This window comes from Nothoprocta perdicaria, unplaced genomic scaffold, assembly GCF_003342845.1.
Source record: "Nothoprocta perdicaria isolate Ctin4 unplaced genomic scaffold, notPer1 scaffold_11, whole genome shotgun sequence".
Taxonomy (NCBI): Eukaryota; Metazoa; Chordata; class Aves; order Tinamiformes; family Tinamidae; genus Nothoprocta; species Nothoprocta perdicaria.
In genome coordinates, this window is record NW_020454205.1 from 2,840,732 (window position 1) to 2,856,258 (window position 15,527).

Genomic DNA, 15,527 nt, shown 5'->3' on the forward strand with positions numbered 1-15,527 from the left:
TGGAGCGTGGAGGAAGCCCCTTGAAACTGAAAGGCTGCAGATGATGCCTTCAACGCTGGCCATCAAACATGCTGCTCAAATGTGTCCTGTCCAGGAGCTTGGGGACACTCATTTGCCCAGCTCCCGGGAGCATCCAGAACCACTTGTGTCACAGTGGTGAAAACACAAGTGCTGCTTGTATCTGACCCCGGCTCTCAGGTGGACACCGAGACCTGAAGATCTCAACAGAACACGGCGAGCAGCTGCCAGCAGGTCCTCCTGACAGGACAGCACCAGGAAGGGCTCTTCTGTACTATGCAGTGGGTCTGAAAAATACAGCCATTAGCCTGGATGCAATCTTCTGCACTCAATGGGCTTTCTTGCAAACCATCAGAAAATTACATGTTCTGTTTTGTTGGGGTTTTTTTTCAAAAAAAGGGGGTGGGGAGAGGAGAAAAAGTGCCTCAATTTGGTCTCTGCGACTGCAGCTCTTATTCACATGTGGAGCAGGAAAATTGCAGTATCATGTTCAAGACCTGCAGCCAGTAATGGTCTGTTGGGACTAGAAAGTAGCATGTATAATCCATCTCTTTTGGTTCTCTCCGGTCTGCCTGTAATATTCTCACACCATGAAAAGAAAGCACATTAAGACAAATGCTAAAGGAGGATGTCTTCCTGCATATCTCTGTCCTTACCACAAATACACCTGTTCCCATTTGCATGTCTAAAATCCCACTGCAGCATTCTCAGGCCTGTTTGTCTGACGCATTTAGAAAGAACCCAGATCTTCAAAACTGCCTAATGCTCTTTAAGCTAATGAAAAGTAAATGTCCAGATCCTTTGGTGCCTGAGCTAGGAGGACTCAACTGGCTGCATGAGGATCTTTGCAGACAAGTCAGAAATTTATGAACACGGGTGAGAGAATTCACCTCTCTCTGTACCTCAGTGCTATGCCCGGTTGGGAAGCAGAGTAAATCCAAAGAAATGATCAAGTCCCATATGAGCAGAGAGGGACATGGGGAAACTGCTGTGAGAGTTTGGCTGTGGGGAGGCAAAAATGCTCGTGCCCTGGGTATGTTTTCCCTGATTCAGCAGGAAGAGGGGGAAGATGAAAGGCAGCAGGGGCTATTGTACAAGTCAAAACCCCTTTGCATCCATCATATTACGTGATCAGGAGGGCAACGCGCAATCACTCCAAGTTGCGCTGCTTGTCAGGAGGGCCCCCGGTCCCCTGGGGCTTTCTGGCTCTTCTCGCAAAAGATGAAGTCCCTGCACTCTGTCAAGCTGTATTTTCAGATAGAAACGTGCAGCCAGTTGTGTGCAGAGAGGAGTACCTGTCACGGGCAGAGGAACCTGCAGGCCCCTAGGAGCAGAGCGCAAGGGGCACCACCACAGTCTCCCTCCATGGACAACKTCCAGCAGAAGCAGCCCCGGCTGCTCTCACTGGGGTCCTCGTTCCCTCCCTTCATGACCCATTTTTGAGCCCACCGCCCTATCCCTGCACCAGAGCCAAAGGAATCCTACCCCGCTCCAAACGCTCCTGTCCTTGTAGGACATCCCGGTCCAAGCCTCACCCCCCTTCTTGAGCCAATCGTCATCCCAGCTCTCCAGGCTAAGCACACTTCTCGCAGAAGTCCTTCTCATGGACAGCGTGTGCATTTTTCATACCAAAAACTGAACTAGAAAAGCAGATGGTTGAAGTAAGAACAGCAGAAGTTCTCTCTGTTAAGATGCACTTGGACCACAGAGATGGAGATCTAAACCCAGATATTTAAACAACTTTCTGTTCAGAAAACAGAATGAGAATAAAAGGACACTTTTTTGACACAAAAAAATATGCAAAATTAATTGTTAAAGTTTCACTTTCCTGTCAGTAATGCTGGCTATGAAGCCTCAGATAAGTTTCACCTGTTTCACCTCCACTGCAAGACAAGCACAACGTGCCCGATGGCTCCACCCTGGTAAATCAGCTTGATAGTCACGATCGTCACAGAGGTGGTACTTTATGGGCCAACACTGAAGCAGCAACGTGAACTACTCACGTAGGGGCTGCTGAGTTTCTTGGCAGAGAACGTTTATTTGCAGGCCCTCTCTTTGGAGAGATGGGTTTGCTTCTGAACCACCCGCTGCAGTGCCCAGCAACCTGCCCCTCTTATTTCAATTCACAAGGYAGACACGAATGATGCCTGGAGAGGATGGGTTAAGTGAACCCCCTAAAACACCTTGAACTACAGGTTCTAATCTCAGCTGGATTGTCCCGACCTCTCCTCCTGACGGGGTAAAATTTATGACTACTTCTCAAGGCCAGACACTCTCTTGGCTCTAGCTGAGACACAGAGTTTGCCAGGAGGCAAACTTACACAATGCAGGAGAGACACGAGAAGGCCAAGAGGCACGGAGAAAATAAAAGGGGTAGCGAGCATGAGTCCCATTCAGCATCCCCAATTATATAAACGGAAGGGATGGAAAGTCCTTTAATTATTGAGGTTAGCACCACAGGCATGCCTGGAAGAAGGAAAGTATCTGAAGGAGCAGTCAACACAGAGGACAGCTTTCCACCATCCTCCGCAGCCCACCTTTCTGCTCTTCCTGGTCTCCCTCTCCAGGAGCAGCTCACCTGAAGGGAGCCTTTTGCTMCCAAGCTCAGAGCTAGGCCGAGCTTCACCTGGGCAGTGCAGCACCAAAGACAYTGTGTGTCTTGGTGGAAGGATAAAAGCAGCAAAATCTCCTGAACAGGCTGGCTTGGTTTCACCACTCTGCTCACTGCCCTCCAAATGCAACACGTGCTGGAGCACTAAACATCCAGGAATCTTCTTCAACTCCAAGAGAGCCAAGAAATAAGCTTCTGAAGGACCTACCACTGATATCATAAGAAAACAGGGCTGAAGGAACTACCTCAGGTTATCCTCACTTTATCCTTCATCCTACAGCACAACCAACTCATGGAAAATTTGCCTTAAAACATCCCACCACGTAGGTTCCACAACTGCTCCAGTGCTCCAAACATCTTGGAAGTTTTTCCTAATACCTATCTCAAATCTCGTTTGCGGCCATGTAATCTCTGTGCTCCCGGCTCCATCTCCTCTCCTCACATTTTGCAATCCTTTCAGAAAGCATTTTGTGACACATTCTCTTCTCTGTCACAGGTGATCTCTGTTGCAAGCCTGGCAAGGGCATACCTGGGAGCAGGCAGGATGCAATGGTTGCCTTACCTATTTGCTAACTGTAGAACAAGCAGGTTTTTAAGCAATTAAGTGTAGAGGTCAGGCATTAAAATACGAAGGGAAAAATGCGATCTCCACCCCACCACGGATTTCAGCATGGTCAGGATTTCTCCCATGAAAACACAGACTTGGCAGCTAGCACGCTACAAGATGTTTAGCTGGAAATAATGCAAGCTACAGAGAAAAGAAAGGGAAAACATGTTCCCTGGCTGGGAAGTTCACAGTCATTTAGATCCAGGGAGCAGACAATGCTTACAGACTGCAATTTCCTTGAGGGTTTGTTCCCTTCTGTTTGCCAGATTCTTAACACCGCRAATTCTTGCTATGACTTCAATACACAATTAATCTTCAGTTCAGAGGAAAGGGAAATGGAAGGAGGAAGGATGATCGCGAGGTTACGGGGAAGCAGATACCGAGGCTCAGCTTTGCCCCAGCTTTTGTGCAACAGACCGGTCTGCTCAGCTTCCTTGCTCCGCTTTGGCTGCTCGTCATCCCTTTCACGTTGCCTGGCTTGCTTATTTAAAGTGTAAGTGACTTAAGGGAAGAATGAGTTCTTAAGACTTGTGCGTACACCCACAGCGGGTGGTTAGAGTCACTACCTGCAGCTGTAAAACACAAAATGAAGCCAGTAACAACTGCAGGGGAGCAGAGCTTCGTGTGTGGGACCTGCGGCGGAGACACCCCCATAATGTCTCTCTCCTCTCCCAATAGCACAAGCAAACAAACCAAATGGAAGCAGAAATAAGTGACGATTGGAATGAACAGAAACCAGTCGCTCCCTGGCCTCCTTGTGCCAGGCAATCTGCACGGACAGCGGCCAGGGTTAGGGCTAGGAGTCTGGGACAGCCGGAGCCCCGTGGGCAGTGGGGCTGGGAAGGGCTGCCAAGGAGAGGCAGCGCATCCGGAGCGGTGCGAGGGGCACAAGGGGTGCTCAGCTGGGCCCAGGCCCAGGGTTAAGGTCCCCCCAAGGCGGGACGTCCTTGCTCAGCCCTTTGCCCAGCACAGGGCAGGGTCTGTCCCCTCGGCGCTCGCCCCGTCCCACCTCGTGCCATCCCCACCACGCTACCTGTGGCTGCAAGATTTGGTGTTTTGCACCCACGCAATTGGCTAGAATAGCTCTAAGAGGCACTGACAGGAGTGAGAAAAAGCCCGGGAAGGTCAGTAGGAAATACTGACCACGGGCTTCCCAGTGCTTACAGGGGGGCACAGGCAAAAACGGAGCGGCTGGATACACAGCCTGTCCTTCAGTCCACGTGGATTTCCAGCAGAGYGTGGAGAGGATGCCCAGGTCCTCCCAAGCCCTCCCGGCTCTGCTCAGGGAGAGCCTGAAAATTCAGCAGCCCCTTTGCTCAGGCTGATACACGAGCCGGGATGAGCTACAGTTTGTTTCAAAAAACAGGTATTCTAGCTAAGGTTAAAGGCTGCTTTAATCAAACAAGGCTGAAAGAGCACCAGGAATTTGGCTGGCAGAGAACAGAAAACACCTTCCTTAGCTTAAAAATATACAGGACTACATATACCCTCACAGGCAATCATGCAGAGACTGCATGCATGTACATGTGTGCATATGTGCGCCTGTGTTTAAGGGGGCAATGCATGCACAGGTACTAACTCAGGCTACAAGCCTCCTGAATCGGGCATTATTTCATGAGGGACATCAAAAAGCTGGATATTTGTCTGCCTCAAACAGGGCTGGATCAATGCATTTTAAAGCAGAGTCTTCTGAAGGACTCGAGAACAAGCAAAMAATACATCAAGGAAATGGCTCAGGTAATGCTGAAGTACAAGATATATTTAAATTACTTTTCWCCTTTCTCATTCAAAAAGGTTAGGCTGAGACAGTGTTTATTTCTTTGGTAAGTTTTGCTGCTTGGAATTTCATTCCTTTGGACGTGTCCCTCTGCTTGTCCTGAGCAGCCAGCACAGCATTAGGGTACAGCTCCTTCCTTCACACGTTATCCCTGCCTTTTTCAGCACTCTCCACAGCCAAAAGAGAGCACAAGAAGCCTGGTGAGCACCATGCCCAAGAAAAAGGGCAGCTCACATTGCTGCTGGAGACCTTCACGTCCTCRGGCGCTCTCAAGCAGGAGCCCTCACAACCCCCTCGTGGGGCTGCAGGGTTGTTTGCAACCAAGGCAAGTCCTACAACACTTACCCAAGCGGTCCATATTACACCTCCRCCTGGGAAAGTGTCATGTATACTGTCTCAGCCTTGTTGAAAACGTTGTTTCAAGCAGAACAAAGACCAGTTCTGCTGTAAAATATATCTATTAATAATCTTGCCCTGTCTCCACACTTCACCTCCAAGATTTTGACACATCTAATTAAACTTGGATGAACTCGTCCTCCTGGCCTGCTCTGCCATCTGCCAGCCCCTCTGCTGTGCCAGGCTCTCTGCTCGGCCACAGCTCCTTCCCGATGGCAACGCCATTCAGTCAAGAGGAGATGCTGGACAAATCCCTGCCGTTGCCACCAACTAAGCTGAGTTGTCTGGGATTTGGGGAATGATTCACGGCTGCCCTGCAGAGCTTCCTGCTCTGCGGAAAGGAAGCCGAGCGTCAGAAAGGAGTGACAGAAGGTGACACACACACACACACACACACACACGCACACCACTCCACCCGAACAGCCTATTTGATGTTTTGCCACCAGCCAATTTAATTTGTTATGGAAATACACACTGTGTTTTTTCCCCCTCCCAGGATTAATCATATTCTTCTGTGGAGTCATAGTCCACAGGCCCCGAAGGAGGGGCATGCAGATGGGTACTAACATGATGTTTTTATGGCCCGAGAGGCTTCTCTCTATTCACAGAGGTCAAGTACATATCATTAGCTGTGTGCTGTACCATCTTCTATGTATCTGAAGTGTACAACACATTTGTGAAAATATTAACATCCAACCTGAGGATTATTAGGTCTGAGCTGGTCACTCCGGGTCCCTTTCACTTTGCATTCTGCAAGACACCTAGACCAGGTTGCATGGACCGTCCTTCCGACACGCCGCCTTCCCGGATCACATCCGTGCGTGTGCCGGGGCCGTGCCCRGCACTCCGAGCGCCCCGCGCTGCCGCAGAGCCCCGGCCACTGGGCACGACCGTCCCCAGCCATCTCAGCAGCGTTTGGGAGCGCTCAGTGCCCTGCCAAAACCCGGCTTCAGGATCTACGTGCCACCTCCTGCAGCAAAATAAGGGCTTGTCTAAACTCCCGTGGATCCGCAGGTAGAGCTGCAGAGGTAAAGCTCTTCTGTAAACAGAGGTGAAGCTGATGCACTTAAATTGCTTCCCCGAATGAAGTAAAGGATCCCAGCAAAAAAGGGACATTTTCATTGACATAACCAAGCGTGCACAAATGCTTGCACGTGTAAAGCCATAAAGCACGGGGTTCTCTGTCACACCTAGCCCAGTGACACTCCTAAAGTCAGAGCAAATCTGCATTAACCAACAACCAGCACTGCCCATTGCAAGAGGAGGAAAGAAGCAACTGCAACAGGAGAAAAGGGGGTGCAAAGTCAACCAGTCTCTTCTCTAATGGTTTATCTACATACAGATAACCAGGAAAGTTGATCTGAATTAAATGGATATCTAAATTACATATTATTGGATTGGTTTATCCACATTGCTAAAATGAATGAATTTCACTGCGTTAAACCCCTATATGAACGCACATATTCAGAACTAAAATGGCCTTAATACAATTTAGCTTACTTTGCTTCCAAAGTACATGAAGACAAGGCAAATGAAAGACACTTACTTTTTTTGAATAACAGTATTTACATAGGCATTCAATGCAGTTCAGCTCAGCATTTTAAACCCTATATTTCATCACTTTAAAGAGATTTTTTTCCCCTGAGTGTTCCTATGTAAACAAGCCTTCAAATCATCATGTTTTTGTATCTCCTGTCACACTCAAGGTTTCCATCCTCGACCTCCAGTCAGTTTTACTCTTATATACACTTTTTTTTCCCCTTTTCCTGTATTCTTTGGGGGTAGTGTAACCAGCATGAAAAAAAAATCAAAAAGAAGAGTCTTGCACCAGTAAAGAACACCCCTGTAATTCCCTTTTTGTGCTTGCACATCTTATTTAACCCAGAAATCAGGCAGGATATGGTTACCCTGGGTGAGTGCAGCACACAGTGATTGAGGTGGTCAACAGCCCCTTCGTGCCCTTTACTTGAAATGATTCAGTTTTGCTGCAATCTAGTGCAAATAGCAAGAACTGGTTTTCCCAAGGAAGGAGCCTCTCACCTAAGTCGACTTCTGTCCAAACCAATGCAGCTTAAAAGCTGTTATTCTCACCAAAAAGAGTCACTCGTCACACGAGATGCAAGGGTCATTTTGAATGTCAACTTGGATGAACTGTGAGCGCCTGCCCCCAAACCAGTGGCACCTCCACCAGTCGTATGAGCAGAGCTGGCACCAACATGAGGGTTACTGGGTCTACTGAAGAGAGTCATTTCAGGAGGTCATCCTCTTTAAAGCTTTAATTGATTGGAACAGCCCTGGATAAACTGGGTAACTGGGATACAGTGAAGGTGAACAGAGGCCTCAGGGTGACTGGGGCCAGGGCTGGCGAGGAGCAACCGCAGCCAGAGGGACAGAAAGGGTGATGGGTTGTCACTCCTTCCATTCCTGGCATTTCCATTCACCGGCAGCAGCGAGGAGAAGGGGCTATGAACACACAGGCCACTGCATTGCCCACGGGGCTATTGCTTACGGGGGCCCCGCTTTGCCCTGTGCAAAGGGACCCCCATAACCACCATGTCCAGGCCATGAGGGAGCTCAAGTACTCGCTCTGCTGCACCTGCTCAGCCTAGGCATGGGGCTCTGCTGCACGTGGAAGGAGCTCTAAATCAGATTTCCTTCCACAGGCCGCTTCAGCAAATGTACATTTCAACTTTTTTTTTGCACCTGAGAACAGACCCTCTCAGCACATTTTAAACTCACCACTTGGTAGAAAAGCATTCCTTGTTTTTTAGGATCTTTAAAGGGAACTAGGAAATAAATCAGAATTGAGCTGGGACTAACTGGGGTAAGGTTGCTTATTTCTGCAGATTACCCCTCTCTGCTTTTCTAATTCACTCACCATGTCTTATCTTTCTATTAATCTTTAATAAATCTTTTAGTTAATTCCCCAAACACATACAATATACATGACAGCAGGATACAGTGTGAAAGCAGCCCACGGATATGAAGAAACAGGCAGCAGAGGAATCAAAAGGAGGGGAAACATTTAGGATTAAGAAACTGCCCAAGTGCATGTCAGGGAAAAGCAATGAGCGGGCAGGAGCYGGCAGCAGTAAGGGACAAACCAGGGAGGAGGCAGGGGCTGGAGGGCATCAGTTTCCCCGGCTGTTGGACACATCTTTTCAACGGGGTCCTTCTCCCTTTCCACTCTGGTTCCACTTGGACCAAAACAGGCAATCTGATTTCAAACTTGAAGCCTCTGAAACRTGGGAAACCCTCTCTAGGCTGATAACAAGGATACGGCCAGATTAAAAAGTAAATCCAATTTAACCCACCCCAGCAGAAATGGTAATTGAATTATACTGCCTTCAAATACGCTAAGTTTGGGGCTGGGGCCCCCGCGGGAGGAGAAGGTGTCTTGCAAACACAAATAAACACAAAGAAATCTGCTACAGGGAATGGCTGAATCGATGAATGAATTGTGACTCCTGCCCRCCCTGCCTCCCACAGGTTGCTTGATAAGCTGCTGATTGCCTCTAAAACAGCTACCACCAATGTTAGGAACTGATTAAGCAGCTTACAGAGCACTGGGGGCTAACAGACAGGCCCACCAGGGAGACTGCAGCTCCGGACTTAAGTAGCTTGCTATTTCATGGCTTGATTATTAAAGATGAGATAGTAGAACATGCTGAAAAGCTGTGGAAACAGTTTTAGACCTCAGAAAGCTGGACTTTTCATTTCTTACATATCTGGAATAATTTCCAGCTTGTGGTTTTACCAGCCAACAAAGGACACATTGCTTCCTGTGGTTCTGCAGCTCCAGCTCTGAGATGCATTTGAACAACCTCAACTTCACGTGTCGCCTGAACACGCAGCACTGACTCTGCAAGTCCTCCCCCAGCAGAAAAGGCAAGGTCAAGCACAGGAAACCTCTGCGAAAGCTGCTTAAACTAATGTATTTTACGTATTACTGCCAATGGCATAAGCCTGTGTGCACAGATGTGCACAGATCAGCTAAGCCCATCTTACCTTATTACTTCCTCAGCTGCACCTGAGTGCTGCAGCACATCCTGCACCGATTCCCTCCCCTCCCCTTTGCAGTTCATTTGGCCAAATTCTCCTCGTTTAACCTGGTACATGAYCAAATTCTGCTGTGCAGGCAGGTGCACTGCAAGCTGCTTGCTTAGCCCCACCAACATCAACCATCAGTGCAGAGATGCACACACCTCGTGCTGTGGTTACGAGTGTCCTGGTGGCACCGCAGGGCTCTGCGTGGGCCTGCTGAAGCTTTTCTGTTTTGGTAGCGTTGTGAAGTCTAGCAGAGCTACTGCGCACTCAACAGACTCCCAAAAAACTGTTCTTTCAGTAAGTATTACCTTTCACTTGTGGGCTGAGCCCTAGATGAGTCCCCTTTCATCCCACTGCTTTCATCCAGCTGAAAATCTTCACACTGCAAAGCTGTCTTTGCAGCCCACACCTCTGTTTCATAACCTCTTTCAAGCCCCATTTCAACTGCAGCTCTAGACTTGCTCTTTCCCAATCCTAACCAGCGCTGCTGTTAACCCATTTTTGTACCAAGCTTTAATCCAGAAATGGTTTGGATGCAGAGCTGCCTACGCTCTGGTTAGCAAGAAGGGAGCACATACAATTAGCATCGAAGATGAGAACTTGCTTGGTGGGTTACATGTAGAATCAGCAGAATAAACTTACCTGCTGGAGGTCTGCAAGAGAGTAAAGATGGATTTGCTGAAGAAGGTACTCTCTGGGAAAGATCCTGAAAAAAAGAAAAATGGATATGTTGGCAACATACTTCAATAGGGTGGCTTCTTCTCAGTGCCTCTGTCTGCCCCAAAGACTGCAACAATGACTCTTTCGGGAAGGGGAGGAAAAAAGAGATTCCTGGTCTGCTAGAAAACTTTACAGGTCAGTTTGAAATGTGATTTTTTTAACTGAAATAATTATACAGGGAAAAATGTCAGTGCAGATGCTCTTCTTCCAACATACAGTTGATCTATATTGGTAGAGTTATTCCCTTTTGCATACAGAAATATCTGTGCTAGTATAGACTTTGAACTGGCTTATTTGAGAAAGGCATATTTTCCTTAAGTGGAACAAGATTTAAAGTGAGATCACTGATTATGCCCTGACAGTCCTGTGCAATAAAGCTAAATTACACAAATTTGAACAGAAAGTAGAGAAAGGAAATGTGCTAATTAGGATCACGTGCAGCAAAATGGACAAGCGGGATAAAGCAAGGCCACGGTGAAAAGCAGATTTTGTAGGAAGGTGGATATTAGCAGGGAAAGTTTCTGAAAGTTTATGTGCCATGAAAATGCYAGCAAGGGGTGGACCTAGCAGGCACAGCGACACAACCGCATCACTCTTGCAATAAAAGCTACCAGGCACAGCAAGAAGAGCGACGATTTTACAACAACGGGGCAAAAGCCGTGGGCTCATTTCCCCCTTGGCAGTCAAGGCGGGTGACGTTGGTCACGCCGTGCCCTCCTCACCATGCTCGGCATGCTCTCAGAGACAGCTGGAAAACATCTCTGGATGTTTCCACGGCTGGAAAACGGTGGAAATCCAGCTCTCGGGCAGCCCCCGATTCCTCGCTCATGCACAGACTACTAGAACTGACTGCTAAAGGCTCCCGCCAGCATTTGGGAGCCGCTGGTATTTTGGGTCCCAATTGGGTCCTTTTCGTTACAATCTCACCCTGTTCGGCCAGGCCAGGCGCTAGACAGTGCGGTGGCGCTGCCAGGAGCTGCACGATTTGCTGACGCCCTCACCGTGCTCCTGAGGAAATAATTAGCTAATGAGAGATTTCCTTTCTGAGACTGCAGAAAGTCCTGAGCCTGCACAGCCCGCGAGGCAGGAGCTGCCAGTGAGTAACCGGGCTGACTAACCCCTCCTTCCCTGCCTTCCAGGACCGCGTTCCTCGTCCTGCAGGAGCTGCTCCTCCTCACGGAAGCGCGTTGTGGGGCAGAGCCGTGGTGGGCCCCGCTCTGCCCCACTCCTGGCCACTGGGACAGCCCCTGTCCCCCAGTGGTGCCCGTCCCCACGGCACATGCCAGGCTGCCGACTTTCTGGAAGTTGGCGCTGCCTTCCTGGGTGCCAGGAGGACACACCTGGAGCTGCAGGAGTGGCACCGAGTCCCGGGAGCACTGACGTCCACTGCTGTGGAGACCAGGCAGTGAAACCCCTCGGTGCGCAGGGCTGCTGCAGCCTCCTTGTGGGCCTGAAGCTTTTCTAAGAGCAGCAGTTTGAGCTGCTGTGGGGTTCCCGGTGCTCAGAGCCCCTCCTGCAACGCAGCAGACACGTTTAACAAACTCCTCTGTATAAAACGCAAACAAGTCACTCGGAGCAGGAAATGACAGSAGCAAAGCAGTTCAGCAAGCTCGAGATTAATGACACCTGGTTGCCAGTGGCTTGCTTGTCTGCACAGGTTCACTCAGCCTAATGAGTGATGGTTTAATAAAGCCCTGCTCAAAGGGGCTGGGCAGGACTTCTCAGTGGCTCTGGCTTCTGCTCAGGCTCCTCACGTAGCAGGTAAGAACTTCATGTCTTTGCCACCTCCATCCAGACCGCTCTGCGGGTGTGTGCAGCCCTTGCCAACACCAGGGCATTACACCAGGGACCAGCCAAGATGCTACACAGGGTCCAAAGTGATTTCTAAAATCTCACTTTGGTCCAAAACCCTGGTCTGAAGAGACAAAACCATGCGCTTGCATTTGGTGCTTAGGTTTTCCTTAACATAAAGGCCATCCYGAATCTCCAAATGGCAAATCTTTATAGGGAACTTGAAGGGTGCTTATAAGAAACTGTTGGCCAATTAAAAGCACTCAATAGGCGCTCACACCCTTAAGACAGATTTTAAAACACAGGAAGGACCTCTCGGAGTTAGAGGTCAAATGAAAACAAAACCTTGAGCCGTGCTGCATCAGAGCGGGACCTGCAGCCTAGGGAGGTGAATGGCACCCGGTGTCTGTCCCCCCGGGATGTGCCTCGAGCAGCCTGGGACCCCCAGGCCGGGCTCCTCCTGGGGACAGCATTCCCAGCTGGAAGTGCTGCTGCCGCTCGGGCCCCGTTCACAGGGAGTTCAGCACCAGCCAGGCCCTCGGYGGGTCCTCTGAGCAACGACATCCCCAGCCCTGGGCGTCAGAGATCTCGGAATTGCTTCCTTGCAGTGTGCTAGAAATGCCAGGAAGGTGAGCAGGACCCCCCCGGTCCCACAGGGGCTTTGGGGTCCAGCTAAAAGGCAGAAGTCACAATTTGTGACTGTTAACGCATTGTTGGGTACTGTGTAATCCGAAGTACAACCTTCAGGCAAGACAGAACCAGAAACCTCCCTCGTTTCTTTTCAGCAGATTTTATCGGGCAAGTATCTACCCAAACAAAGGTTATCTGTTAGTGTCCTCCTGCAAACAGAGTCACCGATAAGGCTTGGCTTTGCACATTTGGACAAAGCATGTAGCCATGGTGCTCTGTTAACACTAAGTAATTGCTCTGCGTTTAAAGCCTGTTTATCATCAGCTTAGGTAATTTTTCTCCAGTGGGTTAAATACCCTGACAGCTCTGCTCTAGCTACAAGCAATTAATCTGCCCGCGCCTGACACTATAACCAAAGTACAAACGTGATAAGCAGAGCAAACGCCGCTCCTGCCGCGGCCGCCGGCAGAAACCAAGTTGGCTGGTGGGTGGGCACAAATGTCCCTCTTTTTGTGGAAAAAGTGTTGAAAACTGCTAAGACCTGAGAAAAAAAAAAAAGTAGTTGGCACCGTGATTTCATGTGCCAGCCGGGAGGGTGGCCCCGCTTGGCCAGGTTGATAAGTGCATGAGTGGGCCTGACTCACTCACCCACACCCCTTGGCACTGGTGCCACCAGGCCGAGCGGGTTCTTGGCCCGGGTAAGAAGTAAAAAGAAGCCATTTGTTTACTTATTTTTTTTGTGATATCTACACCAGGTTAAAGTTTTTTATTATTATTTTAATTCTAAAGGTTTGGCTAAAAAGGCAGCTGTGAACCACTTCACATTCATGAGGTACCAATGCTCGTTTTGTTGGTTATGTTCAGGGAGCAGCTGTTTCCTAAATATCTTCAGCCCATATTGATGGCCTTTAATACTGGCTTTAATACTATGTCTAAATCAGATGTTGTTCAATGCTGTGAATGAGATTTCACGTGAGCATTCCTAAAAACAGTTATTCTTATCAATCATCAGCAATCCTAAACGGGAATATAAACCCTCTGCTAAAATGCAGCACGCTAAACTCTCCTCTGTAGTTTCCTGAGCAAGATTACAGCAGCGCCGTGAAAGGCAAGAATTACTGCAGATAAAAAACAGAAATTAAGCATCACCCACATTAAAAGCAGGATGCAGAGAATTAGAGGCACAGGGCTTCATTTTGAAATCAAAATAGCTTAGATCCCCCAATTAATTGGAAGTGAAATGAGGAACACGCAAAGGCTCTCTCTCCTTGCCAGGTGCCCTTCTGCATCTGCTGCAAGTGCTGAGGGAAAACACAGGTAATATTTAAGGTAGTAGCAACCTAGTCTATGAAGAAGGAGGAAAACTACCATTTTTAAAGACATCTAATATTACTGATGCATTTGGCAAAGAGGTGCAGGTGCGTCCCTGGATGGGAAAACGTCAATGAGAACCAAGAGACCGGCCTATCCACTGTGCTCTGGCTGTTAGCCCTCGTTGAAATGAGAGCACAAGGTCTATCTACCTTCCATCCTGAGCCTCCTTCAGCTTTAGGGAAAACTTCCTAAGATCTTCCCTTTGCAGTCTACTGCTTTCCCGCGCTGCATCTTTGTTCTCCTGCTTTGGGATTTTCCACTCCCCGAAGGGTCTCCCTGCTGCAAGGAAAATGGAGAAAACGGGTCTCCTTTGAGGGCTGCGCCATGGCTTAATGACCTTCTGTCCTCCTAGGTCTGCAGGATGATCTGACACAGCCCCAGCTTCACGTACGTGAGGCATTTGGTAGTACAGCGATGTTATAACATCAATGAGGACTCCTGGGACGTGTTTGGACAGGCCCCCCGATGGCCACACAAATACTTTGAAAGTAACCTAGCCCTGTGTCAGAGTGATATTTTTAAGGCCTCGGCGTAGGAAGTGACAGGATCCCAGTGCTCAGCCTCGCTGAACTGGGGCTCCTTCTGCACCGTGCTGACAGAGCGGTCGGCTCCGCCAGGTCCKTGTGTCTGCAGCGCTGCGAGTGCCTTCAACCTGGTGCTGCAGCAAACTGCTCCAACAGCTCTAAGTAACGTGGCCTGCACTGGAGTTTTGTGAAGTAAACCTGCAACGTAAATATCAGTTCTGGAGCTGATCGACAAGTGGCATCATACGGAGGAGATGAGAGATGAGGTGGGACTCTGGTAGTGTCCCTTCAYGAGGCTGGAAGCATCACCTGGCTGTCTTTGCTGATAGGCACTGATGGAGGGTTTGATTCCAGCTCTGAGCTCCTTTCCTGCAAATGCATCAAGAGTTTAGAACCCATTTGTGCAAATAAATCATTATTAGTCACGCAATCCAGCTTTACTTTTTGCCTCCTCGCTCCTTTTTTAAGACTTCTCACTTTTCTGCCTTCCTTGCCATACGATCACCTGCCTCTCAGAGTTCACACTGTGCTTCAGAGCCCTGAGCACTCTGCTAGATGCCTCTGCTAGATGCCAAGTTTTACAAAGTTCCCCAAGTACCTATCTAGGCATTACAAATAACATTTCCACATTTAAACCTACTGGATCCTGAGCTAACCTGGTTTATAGCCATCTGGAATTCTTCAAAAAAGCAACTTGTAAGCACTGTAAATAGTTTTGTCTTCCCAGMGGAACACCAAGAGTTTCCAGATTCACTGCCATCTTCATTTTGAGATCTGGGTTCAAGAGCAAGGTATAGATTTAAAGAATATGATAATACAAATAATATTAATAAAAGAAGCCTCCAAGTGATCTCCTTTTCCCTAATAAGGCAGGCTCTATCAGTGTCCCTAAGGCAGCAAGGTGCCAATACAATTAATCAGTCTGTTTTTAGTTCTCCTTAGACAGCAATATTAACAGTTTGTTTCAGTCTGTTTATATGGGCCTGACAGGCCTTCAAGATGCTGTGTTCACTTGCTTGTGATTAATAGTCA

At 48.6% G+C, this 15,527-nt stretch overlaps 1 protein-coding gene across 1 annotated transcript in view; it reads right to left on the bottom strand.

The window, feature by feature from the left end:
• PLEKHM3 (pleckstrin homology domain containing M3) overlaps nt 1-15,527 on the bottom strand; it is a 48,598-nt gene that overhangs the window by 12,148 nt on the left and 20,923 nt on the right. Inside the window, exon 5 of the mRNA XM_026049101.1 lies at nt 10,099-10,162. Within this exon, the coding sequence (XP_025904886.1) occupies nt 10,099-10,162 (64 nt within the window). The remainder of the gene's footprint in view (nt 1-10,098; nt 10,163-15,527) is intronic.